Below are 16,671 nucleotides of genomic sequence, written 5' to 3'. Positions count from 1 at the left end.
TTAAAGCACGTATCCAAAACTTCACACGGTGTGTCAAGAAAAAATATCACAGATACATTATTCATCTTTTAATGTTAAACGTTAGAATACACGCATGGTTTGATAACTTCTCTTAGGACTAGATTTAAAGCAAACCAAGGATGGTTAAATTGTGAACGGTATGTTTTCTTTTGAAGCGAATCTAGTTTCGAATCTAGAATCGTTAAGTTTAATTTTGCTCCATGGATCCGCGTCTCTCGGATTGCTTCTCGATCACTGGGCACTTCTGATGTGACAGCCGGTTTCGTCAAGGCTTATTTTTTATGTTCGGCCTCATCAAAACAGGTGATAATATTCTCTAAATAAAACCCTTGGCCATCTCTTAAACATTTCGGAAAAGTTAGATCCCGAGACAAAAGTTTAAAGAAGAAAAAGCTGTTAGTTGCCAATAGTATAATCCTGTTAACCTTTAGCGCAAAAGACTTACAAAACAGAGCGCGACAACATACCGTACATGGTAACAATTTATCATATTTTTCAAATTATTGCAGGAGTTTGGAAGAGAACATTCAGCAAAATGGTTGATGCCAAACTCGAAGCAGTATCGGTGGTTGATATCGACGAAGGAATCTTCAAATACGTGTTAATCAAAGTTTACGCGAAGGAGCAAGCGGATGGCACCGAACCAAGTAAACTGATTGTCCGTGGATTCAATCGCGCTCAATGGCACTCGGACATTTACGATGAGGTGAGCTCGTCCCTGATGGGATTGGGATTAGAAACGGAGTGTCTAGGTGGTGGTCGCATTGAGAATCGGCCGGATTTAAAGCAGATTAAGGTATACGGGTATTCGCAGGGCTACGGAAAGGCAGACCATCTTGAGACACGTCGTTTGCTTTTAACAAAGTACAAGGATTTCCAGATCAACTGCTCCGACGACGGGTACTGAGAGTAAAAAGGCTGACATCGAACGATAAAAATAAATTATTTCAAAATTTTGCACTGTAATGCATTTTGTTGATAATTTTGTATTGTTTGTTGCAATTATCAATCATATCATATCAGTCAGAAGAAAAAAAATGCAATAAGTTAATGTTAGACTCAAAGAGAACTAGGGATACCAGCATTTTATCCATCCTCTCCAAGGAAATGAAAGAAATGTTAGTTATTTTTACAAAACATCAATTTATTTACTCATCCATCTACATATCTATCGGTATCACTGCACACTTAGGGATTCCACAGATAGTACCCACCGTCAAATATATATCGGGATAAAATATAACTTACGACGTCTCTCGAGTAGTCGAAGTTGCGTCTTTCTAGATTTTTGCTTGAATGTATTCTTTCAGGTTTCGATATCTTCAATAGCGCTACAGCTAAGTATAAGTCTCACAGTAATAAACCGGAAGTGGACCGCCTGGTACATGTGGCCCATTACATGAGAGCAATGGTCTTTACCCTACTTCAACGGTTCACTACGGCGAAGATTAGCCCGCTTATCCAACTTTGATCGTTATATGTTCAAAAAAGCACGATTCTAGTGCTAGTGTATCAAAGTAACGTGTTGAGAAGGGAAAATTTTGATTTACAATAAGGTAAAAGTTGACGAAAATAACAGTTTTTCTTATTTTCTTCTAATGCTAATGTACATGTCTTCATAATTACGGGCTTCATTTTTTGGCGACCGACACTAATGAGCTCTGTTAGCTTCAACTAGCTCCACTTGGAACGTAATAACCTTCTTTAATTATATGTATTTGAGTAGGGGATAAGTATTTTAGTATCATGAGTTACATGTGAAACAAAACAGATTTCATAAGGCGACATTCTCTTTCAACATGAAATTGCACGCTTTGCATCTTCGCCAGTAATATAAAAAAAGCAGCATTCAAATAAAAAAATAGTTAGTCTTCAGTTTTCCTTTCGCTGTGTTCTGTGATGGCATATCAATTTTAAATGCGGTCAAAACAGAATTCAAGTACGCTTGGAAATAATACAAGTTTATACAGTTCCATTTTTCAAACGGCTTACTCTACTACTGTAACACTAATAAAGTGCTCCTCGATTGTACGCTAGCAAGTTTCTTCCGGTTCTGCAACAACAATTTAGGAGGGATTATAGTAATTGGCAACTATCAGCTTCTTCTTCTTTAAAGTTTTGTCTCGGGATCTAACGTTTTCGATATGTTTAAGAGATGGCCAAAGGTTAAGCTAACATCAGCTGGATAACATTTTGGCAAATTGGTTCCGTTCTCTATTGTATGAACGACTAGTAAGAGGTTGAACGGAAATGTTCTCAGAAATGATTGTAGGAGTGTTGTTTGAACAATCCTTCTAAATTAATTTCAGATAACCTTCTAAATCGTGGGTCCGTTGCTTCAGCATGTTGAGCAAACCAGGACTTAAATTGGTAATTACTGCATGTTTTGTACTTGTCTCGTTCAAGGAACACATGCAGCACAGAAGAAAGACGATTTCTCGTAGCGCCCACACACTGCACTACAGACTGAACATTTTCTAAACCTTTGCTACCAGTGTAGTATATTCGTCAAAACTTTTCAGAACAGGGCGTGTAAAAGTTAAAGCTGCTACTGCTAGCTAGCTGGAGAGCGATAGTCCCTGCAGGTGTCAGTGAAAAACGCGCCACTAGCTACTCCAGGGCTACTCAAATGCTTAGGTTCCTAGCTTCAGACACTCATTTCCTAGATGTTCCAATACTTGTTAGGAAGTAAAATTGATCTAACGCTCGTAGCTTTCCTTCCCCTATTCTATGCTCTATTTAGACAGTAATAATGCTCAATTACCCTTGTGCCACGGCAAAAGACCATGAAAATCAAATCCTGCACTGCACATTGAAACATTCAAACTCACGAACACGCATGCATGTACACACACAGACGGTCAAATTCAGAGAGTACTACTCAATAATCGGTCACTCATTAGTGCCACTGGTAATCGAAACCTTTCATATTAAGCCTATCGTCACTATCAATGTTCTAGCCGTCGCAACGGTGACCGCTGTGGGGATCTCTGAGGGGAGCGTTGAGGTGACGGTTGATTGCTGATTCTGTCGTCCATTGTGGTGCCCATCTGGGGACAGTGTATCTGAGCTTCGACACTAATTTCCTGGTTGCAGGTGCCGGCCTCGTTCAAATTCGATTTACTCGAGTCCGACTTAATCAGGTTGGAAATGTTGGCCGTGATCGTCTGGAAGTCTTCCGTTATTATGTCGATTGTACTGCTAAGGTTGTCATTGAACTTGGAGTTCTTGAACAGCTCCCGGCGGCTGTTGATTGTTATCTGTTCTTCCCGCGGCCCGCTGCTGTCCGAAGGAGACACATCTGTCGGAATCCGACGGCTGGATCGAATGGTTGCCCCTTCCGTGGTGGAGATCTGATTGTGCTGGTTAACGGTTTTTACACGCGAGGCGCTTTCTATCGTTTCGTCCTCAGGCTCGTCGGTATCACGCACGCTGAGTTCTTTGGACAGTGGTGATCGGCAGGGCGTAAAGTCGAGACTTCCACCGACACCGCCGTTGGTGGTGATGGCCGAAGACTTTCGTCGCATCTCACGCATCTTCTTGAGCCCGCTCAACGTGTCCGGCGGCTTGGAGCCGTCTGGGTTGTTGCTGAGCTCCACGTTGCCGAGGACAAACGGTAGCTTCAACGATACTTCGCCACCCATGCTGCTGAGTATTAATTTTACTTTCACGTAGTACGATACGTAGATGGCGAACACATTCTTCTCCTCTGTCGAGCTCACGGAGGCGGACAGCATGCCACGCGGAGCGCTGGTGGCCAACTTGGAATTGTAGGCCGACGAGCTCGGATCAGCGCTGTTGCTGCTGACTAAGGCACCTTCTACGGCGATCCAATTTTTTGTGGTTCCTGAAACGATTAGTTCAGTTATTGGACGTTGTGCAATCATGCAACTTGTGCATATCGAGTGATAATGTTGTTCTTATGTATAGACCGCTGGGGAACTTTCGTTTGATTGAACCATTCGATTTAATGGAAATGTTTGAGCAACTATTAGAATATTAGATTCCAGGATAACAACGATTAGAACTGTCCGTAATTAATGCCCGAGAATGAGGTATACTAAATTTGCACGAGAAGTTTTCCAGATGGTTCTACAAGTATAACCAGTGTGCCATTGGATAGAATTTCCTTCAAGCTCGATAGTTTCGCCGTTCTGGAACATGCGAGCCGCATACCGCGAGCAATACATCACATCAGATCCGCCGCGGACCAGATCATAAATATCACTTACCTCTGACCGGAAGCAGAGAGTAGGATGCGTGAAGCGTATCGCCCGGCCCGATATGTTTGCTCACGTCCACCTCGGCGACGATGTTTTTAAATTTTCCATTACTGAACATGCAAACGTCCACATGCTGCACGGCGACCAACTATGTGTTGCGGTGAATGCGGTGAATATGAATCCGCATATGCAAGTAGACACGACGAAGAGAAAAAGAAATGAGTTAGGAGTGAAAAATAAACTAAACAATCGCATGTTTGCTGTGCTAAAAAGTTATGTTACGCAAAGATGAGTATATGATGGATTCTTTGGTTTCTCAGCTTTCACAGTGATCATTTTGCTGCCCAAGGTTGCCCGAAGGATAGCTCCTTGTATCGTTTATTGTAATGCATATACCTCATACTGGGCACCGTAGCACATAGGGCAGACAAGGCTAAAACAGGTTAACCTCTGTTACGCTCTTACAGCTTTTGTGTAAAACGGTGAATGCTTACCGAAGAAAACTCCATTCCCAACCCAACATAGCCAACACTTCTAGCGCTTTTCAGGAAGTCCCCTTCTTCCGTGCGATCAATGAAGGAGCTGGAGCTATTGCCTCAAACCCTTAACGCTTCAGACGTTGCTTCAAGATATGCTAAAACCTGATGTTGGGCTTGACGAAGCTTCTCATGAATATTCATACTGACGTCGAGGTCGATGGACGGGCTGACGTTGGTGCCCCCAAAAGACCACTCAGAAAAAGGTTTACGGAAAATATGTGCTATTCTCCAAAAACGGTTGAGCGAAAATGTTGTGACACCCTTCCTGTCGAGCATGGTATTGCTTTTGTTACTTTCACAGGCCTGAAATGGTGACAGAAAACAATACCAGAGATTGTTTAACATGGTGGGAATTGTAACCGGAGACAATGGTCGAGCGCTTTGGGAAATCTCAATAAGTACATCAATAGGTCTGTAAAGTACTCAGCTTTGAATCCGAGTAAAACTACTGATATTATAAGGATCTAGAGTGTAACTTTAAACTGCATAAACTCCACAAATTAGACGATAAAATTTTTATAAATTCCAATTTAGCTCTAAATACTTGCACATACTCACACATACATACAGTCTTCATATTCATCTAGCATTTGCACAGCTAAACCTTCATTCGACAATTCTGGATTTAAGGAGCAATGGGAAGTATCAACGAAAACCAACTGTCCGTACCTTATCGCGGAATTTAGAAACATGTAACCGCAATGGTTCGAAATTGATCACAAAATGTTCCAAAAATTTCGTACTTTAGTAATATAGATCCTTAATTTTACGAAATTTTCACTTTCGAAATGTCTAAAGTATACGACGTTTTCTGAATGAAGTACGTCCTATCTGGTAGAAACGCCAGGTTATATCATCACTGGAACAACACCTATGGTGTTCAGGATTGACCTACGTGTTTCATGTTACACCAGGATTCACCATTAGATGCGCCTGTTATTCTTTTGCTACTAAAAATGATATTTTTGAGGCTTTGTTCATTAATGCAATGATAACTATGCTTCGACTGGCGTACGACGATGACCGGTGTTTCGATCGTCCAGCAAGCCTCTTAAAACTCCAACTTAGTCTCAAATTTTTCCAAGCCCATGCAAAATGTCCGTTGACTGGGGAACGTTGTACGTCTGAAGGATGTGTAGTTGATGGCTATCACTTAGAACGGCGCCTTGACAAGATAAACATTCTTTATCTATTAGTTGAGTTGATCAAAATGTGGAAATTCTACGAGAAGCCCTTCGTTCATGGCGTCCTTAAGCGATTTCATACGACAACGGTAGCCGACATGACCATATCTAATGTTACCATTAAACAGGTACTGAGGCTTTGTGTTTCATATTTGTTCTAATGCTGCCAGACGAGCTGAAGAAAGATGCTGAATACGCGCCCTGGCACCCGTTTCCTTGCTGATCACAAACCACCGTTATCATTTTGCACGTGGAAAATTATGGCCAGAGCTGTCCGCCCGGCCCAAAAAGTTTCCTTCAGTTCCTTACCCGAATTTTCCGGACAATTTTCCGGCTGTCATTCTTGATGTCAAGCGTAACCGTTACGTTCTCGCCATGCACATAGGCCGCCTTGTTGAGGGATGCCTTCAGGTTGACACGGCCGTCGGCCCACAAGAATGGTTTGTCGACAGATAGCTGCGGTCCCTGAAAAACCGAAAAAACCGGACAGCAATTGTAGTTTGTCGTCTGCTTATTCTTCAGTTGCGCTTTTGGCTACCCCTTCATCATGCTGTGACAGAAAGCAAAAGGTTAACAAGACGATTAAATGTAGCCTCACATCACCTTAGAAGACGTCACCGAATGTTGCGACTTGGAGGGGTAGCAACAAGTAGCGACGGACTACCGTTTTGCAAATGTTTGTATTTAACTTCAGAAGGGATATTGAAATGCTTTAGCAAGTTTAGTTAACACAGTTCGCAACAAAGTGTATGATATTATGTGAAATTTGAGATTATTTTATTGTATGATTAGACAGTTCGCGTGTTATAGCAAGAACCATTGACGCAACTGTTGAGTAAACTGTGCCAGTTTCCTCGAAGTATGGCATTTACACACGATCTAATGGGTAGTTTGTGGCAAATCCTTATTGGAATGAATGCTGGAAAGCCCTAGAGTATATTAGTGATATTAGTGTTTGTGTTGTGTGCCTCTTTTTACTACAGCATCTCGAAACAGTTGGTCGGATGCTCTTTTTCATTCGGTTTGTGGAACCTAGTCTCATAGCCGTACTTCCTTTCGATGGCCTAGTTGCGAGGAACGCCCTTTCGATGGATTCCACACGAAACGTTGATATGAGGGTAGCTTAGTATACCCGTTTTGTGTGTTTTACTGAAGCTGTTTTGTTATCGATTACGGCACACGATGTCGTGTCTCGAAGCTTAATGGTTTCTTCAATTTTATCCCTCATGATTATGGTAAGGCTTATGTTCTATAATAGTACGTGATATGACTACCGAAATCCCATTGTAAATTTCACAGCTAGCCACCCAATGAGTGAGACGTTAATAGGATGATGAACTATAAAGAAACCTGGTGCACGATCGTATGTACACAGTTTGTATGGGAAACGCTGATTTGAGTGAACAAGAGTTGCGCTAGAGAGTGATTTTACGGAGAACATTAAGCCACTCGAAAAGTATACTATAATCTTTAATTTGACCTGAACGTTGCCACGCAAATGAATTCATTTACCAAGAGCTTATATGAAACGATTCTCTGAACGAATTTCCACAGTGAATAATAGTCTCTTACATTAAAATTTAACAGTCTCTTACAGAATTCCACCGTTCGTAATTTGCTCAAAAGACAAATGCGAAATTTAAAGCATATTACCGTTCCAGGTGGCGTAAAATTGATTTTCGACCAAGACCAAGATCGTGATCAATTATTTACCTTCTCCGTTAACCGTACTCAGCGACAAAAGCTTCGAATGTGCGGAGTTTTCTTTGTTGACGAGTGGGGAGGTGACCGGAAATAGGTTCTGATAAGCATGAAGGCTGTTACTGCTGCCGCTGCTACTGAAGAGGCTGTTGTTTGGTTTTTGGTGGTACGATAAGATATGACGACGATCTCGGCGACGGACATGATCCCTCATCATAAAAGCAAATAATGACCTCCGTAATTGGATAGGGTTCCGTCTGTTTGCAAAGTCAAGACAGAGCCGGACAAAAAGAAAAGGTTGTTCAATAAATAAAAGAAACATTCTCCGCTGAGCGGTGTGTGGCACGGGCCGCAGCTTGTCCTATGCTGTTAATGTGCCTCTTATTGGACAATCACTTGTTCACTCTTCAACAATGCTTGTTAAGGGAAGGAACAATAGGCACAGAAAGGTCTATGGTAACTTAGTGGAAAGCATGCATCGTTTGATACGCTTCTTTTGCTTTTGGGTTCTAGTTTTAGTTTCACAATGTGAGTACATAACACACGAAGCGTAGCTTATGCTGTTTTCACTGATTGTGCGTTATTAAAACTAATATTATTCGCATTTTTAGCACTAGATGCAAGTCATTCGACCTCTACACATTTTGTAGTACTTTACTTTGTTGAGGTCGTTTAACGTAGATCATAAAATGGGTCATTTCGTAGTGTGATTTGGAACAGCATTAATGGCATTTCATAGTTTTCGAATATATCTGTCAATGCTAGTTTAAAAGAGTTAGTTGAATGTCTGCCGTTTTAAAAAATGAATCGCTTAATAACAGAACAGAACATGCGAAACACTAATTTTTCAAAAAATAGCTTCAGCGACGAGGCTCATTTTTCTTTTTTTCGTTTTTTTTAATTTTTAAGTTTGTTGTCGAACTAGGAAAGGAAACGGATCTATTATCTACAGGGTGGCAACGTGAAAGTGATACCCTTAAATTATGTCATAAAAATCAAAATATTGTTTTCTCTCCTCTAGCTGTTTTAATAACATGTTACAGTAGTAAACTTACAATGTATTTAGTTCAATTTAAATATTTCGCCTTTATGTTTGATTACGGCCCGAAGTCGCTTTTCGGAAGCATCACACTTTTCACCGCATGCACGACTTCGTTCGGCATTTCATCCCAGATTTGAACTAAATGATTCTTAAAAGTGTCCAAACTCATATGATTTACGTTGCTTAACTTTCCTAGCATGTATCCCCAGATATTAAAGTCGAGTGGATTCAATTCGGACAACGATGAGGGCCTTTTAGAAGAACTGATGAAACATGGCAAATTTTATTTGCACCATTTCTGAACAACCAATGCTTTATGCGCAGCTGCTGAGTCGTGTTGAAAGCAAAAATCTTCATCTCACAAAAGTTCCTTGATACAAGGTAGCAAATGGCTTCTGATTCTGGCTTCTTTCTTTTATCGTTTGGTATATCACGAAGACTTCCACCATAGACACGATCATTCATCACGTCTTCAGGAGCATCCGACATCTGACATCCCTGTCGGCAATATTTTAGAGAGATAATCCATGAATCCTCTGCTTCTTAAAAGTACTATATCGAAGATCCTTATGTTTTGCATGGAGGTGTAACTCATTTTCATATCACGTGCCATTTTTCTTCCCGAGCGGACCGGATTTCGTCGAATAAGCTCGTTCACCGCTTTGATTACCGCTGAAGTCCGTACAGCCCGTTTTTCCCCCGGTTTCATTTTGGGGACAACTGTACCAATTTCCTTGAAACGTTTGATAGTCCTGTACACGAATAATCTGGTCAAGTTCAGATTTGACAGCTTCCTCTTGATCTGAATGTTTATGAGGTTTTGAAGATGCAAGATCTTGATTTGTTATCTATAAAAATCCATTACAATTTTCTGGTGGACGAAACACAAGCACTGACTTTATCACGTATGAATAAACTGTAAACATAGTACTTCTTCAAATACTAAACAAAGATCGGACCTATAGCTGTAAAAATTAAAACGATGGGCACTCGAATGAGTGTATCACTTTCTCGTTGCCACCGTGTATTTTGTCGAAAAGGTACATGCACACATCGGGCTTAGTTGCGACTCTTTTCATTAATGCAATTATTTATTCATTATTTCAATGGAGGCGCCTGATGTCTATAAAGACCATGGTGCAACAACTATAGAAAAAAAAAATTTATAAAGAAAAGTTTACGAGACAAAATCTTGGTGTGAGAGTAGCGACTGCGGCAATATATTTACCATTTTTATTTTGAAGCTCTTTTTTATCACTACTTAATGAATAAGATTTAAAAAAATTCTGTAACTGGTCATAAGTGTAATTAGCAATTTTAGTTGATGAAAACGCGATAACATAACAAAAATACTATGATAATGTATTGCTACCGTGGCGTGAGATCACATAGTTTTGGAGCATAACCAGTATTTGGCATCATCAGTAAAATATCTCTAATTTTGATAAGTTGTTCCAACTTGTGTCACTAGTGATTAATGTCAGGAAAAGAATAGGTTTTTCCCAAATTGTTTGATCTTTTTATCTACGTTGTCGATAATGTAATATTTTTTGAGCATTTTCCTTCCTCAATTATGCATAGTCCGTCATTGAGTGATGTATCGAATTCAATTTGTGTTTCGCACCACCAAATCTCCGGCTGTCCTGGGGTCAATAAATTCTGCGTTACCTATGGACAGCAGAAGCTTACCTTATTCGTTTCTGTCAGCTCGATGATGGCATGATCGCCGTAAGACTTGATGCCACCGTTTGTACTGTCAACGCTGCTGCTGTGCCGGTGGAGCGATGATAGCTTCAGGGATTTTGGTGAAAGGCGCAACCGTAAAGCTCGAGGAACGGTGCTGCTAGTGTTGCTGTCCGGCCCGCAGGCGATCGAGGCTTGCGGAGCCAGGGCTGGTGGAGTTTTCGGTCCAGGGCCAGTTCCGGCGGAAGCCGCACTCAGGCTGCTACCATCGTTGAAGGAAGAATTATTTACTGTGGCCGTCTCGAGAGCGGCCGGCGCTTTGGTACTATCAAGGCAGATCTTATGGATTAATCTTATACCTAATCTCACAGTCGATCGACGCTGGACACGTTCGTCTCCCGACGTTTCTGCTGCAGAACGTGGCCGGGAAGCAACGTAACAAAGGATGGATGCGAGTTAGTGAAGAGATAGAGAACGAAAAGTACAATCAACAACACCGGAAGAAGCATCGTAAATCAATTAGCCATCGACGGGAGCCGCCGGATGAGGCCAATGACGTGAAGTAATCGAACGCGCACGGCTAAGGATCGTCGAGTGGAGTTCCAGTCACCGTGGCCAATCCGAAAAAAACGTGGAATTGAACCGCGTTTTTTTCTCGCATTTTATTTTAGTGGGGAAACTGACCGGAAGTGGTGCACTTACCCGTGTAAACCCTTACGTCGTAGCTGGTGCCAATCGGAGCTCCGGTGTAACGTTTCGCCGGTAGCAGCTGCACACTCGGTGGTGCCAGCGTCCCAATTTCCAGCGTAAAGGGAACCGCATTTTTTCCTAGCCTTTCCAGTAGTGCTTCCTATCGTAGTGCGTGCGGAAAAACAAAAAGAGAGCGCGGCTCGATTATTCGTTTCACGAACGTTACGGGAGGTCGGCGTAATGGCAAAAATCATCCGTTCGCTTATTGGCTTCGTTACTGGGACATCCTGTGGCAGGAATTTCTGGTACAGGTATGAGCACGGAAGGGAATAGCCGATTTAATTATGAAGGGTGGACTTGGCTGCTTCATTGAACCACCTCGGCTGTGTTATTAGATTTCCGATAGCCGCGGATACCTGGATCGCCGGGTTTGTTCGTCGAACCACACATCAAAATCCTTCCCAAACAATGCCACAATTATTTATATACTTTTTGTTTTCCTGCTCGTAACGCTGGTAACGAGCTCTATGAGCATTAAAGCCATCGGAATGCTGTGGGCGATACAGCTGCAGCGAACATTGATGTGTTGGGGGCATGCAGCTTGTCCCTTTGGGAATTCCTACTTTTTTCATCATAAATATCTATTTTTTGTACTTTTGTACATAATTCATTGCTGTCCCATGGGTGCTGTCGAACCCATGGAAACGGTTGGCTGTGGGACGTTAAAGGGCAAAATATCCATTTCCTGGAACCGTCTATATTTACGAAGCAGTTCCACAATAGGTGTAAAAGAGTTTTGGTTTCGGGAACCGGAAATTATCAGAAATATTGAAATTGAATTTGATTTTTTTGCTAATTTATTATCCCCTTTTCAACAATCAACTCCCATTATTTATTTGGCCTAGGATACTGATAGTAATTGGAATTAAAATGAAGCTTTCTAACAGGACTACGGACTTTTGGAACATGGTGGCAACAGCGATAAAATGTGTACTCATCGACCGCAATCATACATACCTGCAGCGGTGTAAGCGACTCCACTTCGCAGCCCGCCGGTCGTGGCCAAAACTGTTGCAAAGCAATAACGGCTTCATTGCAGAACTTAAGTCCCATAACTTCTTCGTCCTCACGCCCATAGCTGTCGTTCGCAGAACCACCGTAGGATTCGTAATTGTGTCACGACGTGCGGTTATAATAATTATGTCGACCGGAGGTAATTTGGATCAAGTTCGGAGACAGGAACGTAGAAAGTAAGAGAAAAAAAAATGCAGTTAACCTTTTTATTATTTTTATTGAAAAAAGAAAGATTAGAAGGAAAATTAATTATCGAGTTTGGTTCCACGTTGGCAAGGTTTTGCATAAAAAATATAATAAACCTGTTCCGAAGTAGCTCAATGCTTAGTGCGAGACAAAATACACCCTATCGCAAAACAAAATTTGAGATAACGTTTTTTAATCCTATATTTCTTTGCTGTTGCTCCTTCATTGATCAGAACAAGCCAATCAAGATTTAGCATCTCAGTCACAGCAGTGCGACCTTAAACTCTGAGAAGCGAAACAATACTTACCGAAATGTTAATGTAAGTTGTCCGTAAATTTTAGATTCGTTGACTATTTTCGAATCGATGTACAGCACGCCCTTGAGTGGTTCGATAACTCCTTTGCGAGCCACCAGTTCCCGACTCCCAAGGTACAACGTTAGCAGCTGGTTGGATGATGTTTTCTTGTAAACGCTGTGGGTGAACGTGGGCAAAGGCAAACGCCATTATTTAAAAGCAATTTTCCCTGCTGTGGGACATAGCGCGAAGGGCGATGTATTTTTGCATAGATTTTTGCATACAAACCAATCAGACAAAACTTCAATACAATAAACTCCCGAAATTACGGCAGACCGTTGGGAAGTGGAGATTATTTTAAAGAATACAACTTGCCTGCGTGTCAGGAACGGTCGCATATTTTAGAAAGTTTTCTAATTTTTGATCGAGGAGAGCGTACATTACACGTTTAAGCATAATTTAAAGGTCTTTTGGGATTGTGATAATTTTGGGACCGCGACCCAGCGAAATTACCCACTCGCTTTCATAAATCTATGCCGCCGCGTGGGGAACGTCACTACATGGGTTTCAGTTTATTGTGTAAAATTTATAGGTTGCATTCGTAAGGTTGAGTCAGTATATGCGCTCGGCAATGAATTTTAAATGATTGCAACTCCTATAAATAATAATTGCTCAACTGAGCATTTCTTTGTAAAAATATTCTGCGACTTTAGTCTGCGCTCGGTGTAAAGAACGGTATAAAGCGTGGTCTAAAGAACTCATTGATTCAACAAGAATTTCTGCTGATCAGCATGATTGTAATATATCCTATGGGGATGTTTTCCTCTCTAAAATTGGCTTCCGTTCAGCAAACAATTACCCAGCATCAAGCGTTGTGTGCTTTTCAGTGGCTTTGTGCGTTTCAATTGAATGATGAGTTGGGGTTTCCTTGGGTGTTTGCTGTTCGGCGATTCGATTAAACAATCGATACCGTGTTTGCGTTTCGTTGCGCGTGTTGCTTTGGGCAGCGACTATGAATGCCAATTTTATATGGTTCAAGCTCCACTAGGACGAGGGTACTTCATGCTAATGCAGAATGACAATGGCCAGTTAAATAGGCAAAAAGCCAAACGCTTCTGCATGCTGTGTTTCGATACTCGATGGTGGATTATCATTTCATGTACAGTCAATAAAGTACAAAGGAAAATATGTTATGTAACTTACCGTTGCGATCCAACAGGATCTATATCCGAATCGTTTAGCTTCCTGCAAAGACAAAATAATAGCTTCTTGTGTATTGAAAAAAAATAATAAGGGGTGGTCTACGCGGCATCGATCAATCAGTTTCCAAGCGAAATTCGTTACTTTGAACCTTGACAGTGATACCTGACTCGAATGGAAAACTTAAAATTGCAGCCAACACGGCTCTGTCCGTACGTATATCGCTTTTTGTGCGCTGACACTGCATAGCTGACATTACTTACTATTTTGGTATTTCATAGTTTATTTAATTATACAAAAAATTGAATTATTGTGTGTCGGATTGGCAAAGAGGCATAGGTAATTAGGAACCAATCAGCAGCTTAGATCCGAGTGAAAATTGCCATCACATTTACTTCGAAGGAAGAAATCGACTCCGATTTCATTATGAATCCGTCGATTAACTATTGAGATGCTGTGGGGATTGGAATAGCTTCTTGAATATTGAAAAATATTTAAAAACCAACTTTTTGTATAATAGAAAAAAATTTGGAAAAGCTTTCACTTATAATAGAATTAACATGATTCATCAACCATAAGGTAATAGATAAGATAAGCCAAGCCAGTTGCCAATTGATGTCTTACAAATTTGTGCAAATGTATGTGAATTTATCCACAACAACCATTTATGAATAAATTCTTCAAGCAAAGCGATCGGGGAATCCAATGCTTAAACACAGAGACACATTACCTTTAGGACTTTATACGTTACATTTGGGTGGCTTCGGTAGATCTGGCGCTTATGTTGTAAATTATGTTATGTTCTGGAACACAATACTGAAAGGTGGCGAATAATGTCAGTCAATCCTCGCACCCAAAATCGATTTGCAAATATACCGTGTTACAGCTTATGTTGCCATTAGATTAAATCAGTTTCCTCTCTCTTCCTCTACTACAGTTTTCTTCTGCTCGATATTAACTTACGGAAATCTAAAAATATCGCTCAACAAATCGGAACGAAGCTTTCCCTGAACGAAGCATACAATTATGGAAACATCTGGTAATCTAATTGGTGCCACTGAACGCTCCGTGCTGTCGGAAAAGTCAACAACGTTGCAAGATTTGGGTTAAACTTATAACGTTTCAGCTCCTTTAACGCCCGAGCTTGCGGTTTATTTGCTAAAAGGTAACTTCAAAGCAGCTCAAGAAGAGGTCTATTGACGAACGAAAGGGTATTGGTGAAAGTGTTCAGTTCGATCCGGCCTCCGAAGCAGTTCTGTGGCACCAGTGGGATGGCCATCACTCTCACAGACACTTCTACACCAGCGAAAGGTTTTCCATTTTGGTTCGTTTAGTGAAGAAATATTCATACCGATTCGTTTGAAGATTGAGTTATGCTACGACCCGTTTGGTGTCTGAGTAATGCCGGGAAAGTTTCCTGGCACCGACCAGCCGTTCCCCTCTTCGAAGGACCACATTAGTAGCATCAACGGAAATAACAACGCTCTCACAAGATGAAATGGAAAGGACACCAACCCCTAACGCCATCAGTTCGAACAGCCGGAGGTAGTTGGGCTGGGAATAGAAGCATAAATCGAATGTCCGCAATTCGAAGAATTATGCTCACCGTTGGGCTAGTCTCGGATGATACAGGATCGCATATGCTGTGCATGGTATAAAATTTACATGCCACACTTTGTTCCTTCGGACCTTCGGACCTTTGTTGCCATTCAGAATGGCATGACTTCAGTGGAACTGAAGAAGGTTGAAACATGAAAACAAAATTGAAAGAAAGGCCCGACCTGGCAAGGGATTTTCTACAGCTGGAGAGATACAATTTACGATAGTTTGGCAAATCCTTAGGGGGGGGGCTACGCTTTAAATCAAAGTACGTGTTTGGCAATTGAATTAGCTATTCCTTCCGGGTCTACATCGTTCATCGTACCTCCTGCCATCGTGAACTTCCGTTTAACATTAACAGAGCAGAGGAATCTCCGGGGAATCACATGAATCTTTAGTTTTGTATCTACTCTTTACAGTAAAAATTAGGTCCAAGAATATCGTTATAATCCATCCAAATTGAGTTATGAGTTGATTTACTCATTATTGCCAAAAGAGAATCCTGAATGTTAGTTGGTGTTTGCATACGAACTTCTGTCATTTTAAAGACCATAACAATCTTCTGGCTCAGAAACTCTTCACCTCTGAGTGAAGAAACTCTGAGAAACTCTTCACATTCTCTGAGTTGTGCTCGTTACGCTATTTACTCATATTGCATTCCGCGGCACTCAAGGACACTGCATCGCTTTTCATTTGTAACACTGGACGGTCTACCAAGCGTAGGCGACTGAAACTGACCGAGGAGAATGGCTTACCTATCCTCAGAAGAGGGCGATGGGGCTTTGCATATTTCCAGGTCCTGGTCTTCCCTTTCTTTCAACATCCTTCGTCACCGGTTGTAGCGCTGATGCAGCTTGACTACGATGCAACGGTGACGGTCTGGTCTCGTCTGTTGGTTTTACAACTCAGCAGATCAATGCTTCACCGGCGAAATGCACGAGGCGCACCAGGGAAGGACCAGAAGGCTGGCGAGTAACGCGGGCGTCTGATGTGATATGATATTAACTAAGGCTCTTCCACAGCTTCCGTTCCTTCTGGTGCTGATCCTTTAGTGGTTCCTGTTGCAGCTGATACCGGTGCGTACGACGCTGATGCTCTGCCCATAAAACGATGGCAGACATTGAAGTAAAGGAACGGTGCTCGTCGCCCGTCATTGGGATCATTTCGCTGCCAGCCGTACGGTGCGTGTTAAGGTATGGATATCCAGCTTTTGTGCGTTGCAGTGTGGTTCGC

The 16,671-nt window shown here is 41.6% G+C and overlaps 3 protein-coding genes across 4 annotated transcripts in view; 1 reads left to right on the top strand and 2 right to left on the bottom strand.

Annotated features, from left to right (window-relative positions):
* LOC131209940 (zinc finger protein squeeze-like) overlaps positions 1–16,671 on the bottom strand; it is an 86,330-nt gene that overhangs the window by 4,587 nt on the left and 65,072 nt on the right. The window lies entirely within an intron of this gene.
* On the top strand, positions 293–1,218 carry LOC131209942 (sex-regulated protein janus-A-like). 2 transcript variants are annotated; one of them, XM_058203113.1, is made up of 2 exons: positions 293–324; positions 531–1,218. In XM_058203113.1, the coding sequence occupies exons 1-2, from the start codon at positions 303–305 to the stop codon at positions 926–928; spliced, it is 420 nt and encodes a 139-aa protein (XP_058059096.1). In that variant the 5' UTR covers positions 293–302; the 3' UTR covers positions 929–1,218. The 2 variants fall into 2 exon arrangements, with proteins under 2 accessions (XP_058059096.1, XP_058059098.1); XM_058203115.1 differs by having other exon boundaries at positions 315–416.
* On the bottom strand, positions 1,155–16,617 carry LOC131209937 (uncharacterized). The gene is made up of 9 exons (XM_058203109.1): positions 16,194–16,617; positions 13,843–13,884; positions 12,652–12,816; positions 12,101–12,221; positions 11,096–11,243; positions 10,400–10,803; positions 6,277–6,432; positions 4,254–4,392; positions 1,155–3,868 (listed from the first exon to the last, which is right to left on the bottom strand). The coding sequence occupies exons 1-9, from the start codon at positions 16,259–16,261 to the stop codon at positions 2,970–2,972; spliced, it is 2,142 nt and encodes a 713-aa protein (XP_058059092.1). The 5' UTR covers positions 16,262–16,617; the 3' UTR covers positions 1,155–2,969.

Source organism: Anopheles bellator, chromosome 2 (assembly GCF_943735745.2).
Source record: "Anopheles bellator chromosome 2, idAnoBellAS_SP24_06.2, whole genome shotgun sequence".
Taxonomy (NCBI): domain Eukaryota; kingdom Metazoa; phylum Arthropoda; class Insecta; order Diptera; family Culicidae; genus Anopheles; species Anopheles bellator.
This window is presented reverse-complemented; position numbering and strand designations above follow the sequence as displayed.

What these genes read in the sequence shown, in the direction of transcription:
- LOC131209942 (XM_058203113.1), top strand. Translation starts at nt 303, where the DNA reads ATGTTCGGCCTCATCAAAACAG. An exon ending in GTTCGGCCTCATCAAAACAG is followed by an intron (nt 325 to 530) that starts GTGATAATATTC and finishes AAATTATTGCAG; the next exon opens with GAGTTTGGAAGAGAACATTC.
- LOC131209937 (XM_058203109.1), bottom strand. Translation starts at nt 16,261, where the DNA reads ATGTTGAAAGAAAGGGAAGACCAGGACCTGGAAATATGCAAAGCCCCA. An exon ending in GATCCTGTTGGATCGCAACG is followed by an intron (nt 12,817 to 13,842) that starts GTAAGTTACATA and finishes GTTCACCCACAG; the next exon opens with CGTTTACAAGAAAACATCAT. An exon ending in CGACGTAAGGGTTTACACGG is followed by an intron (nt 10,804 to 11,095) that starts GTAAGTGCACCA and finishes CACGTTCTGCAG; the next exon opens with CAGAAACGTCGGGAGACGAA.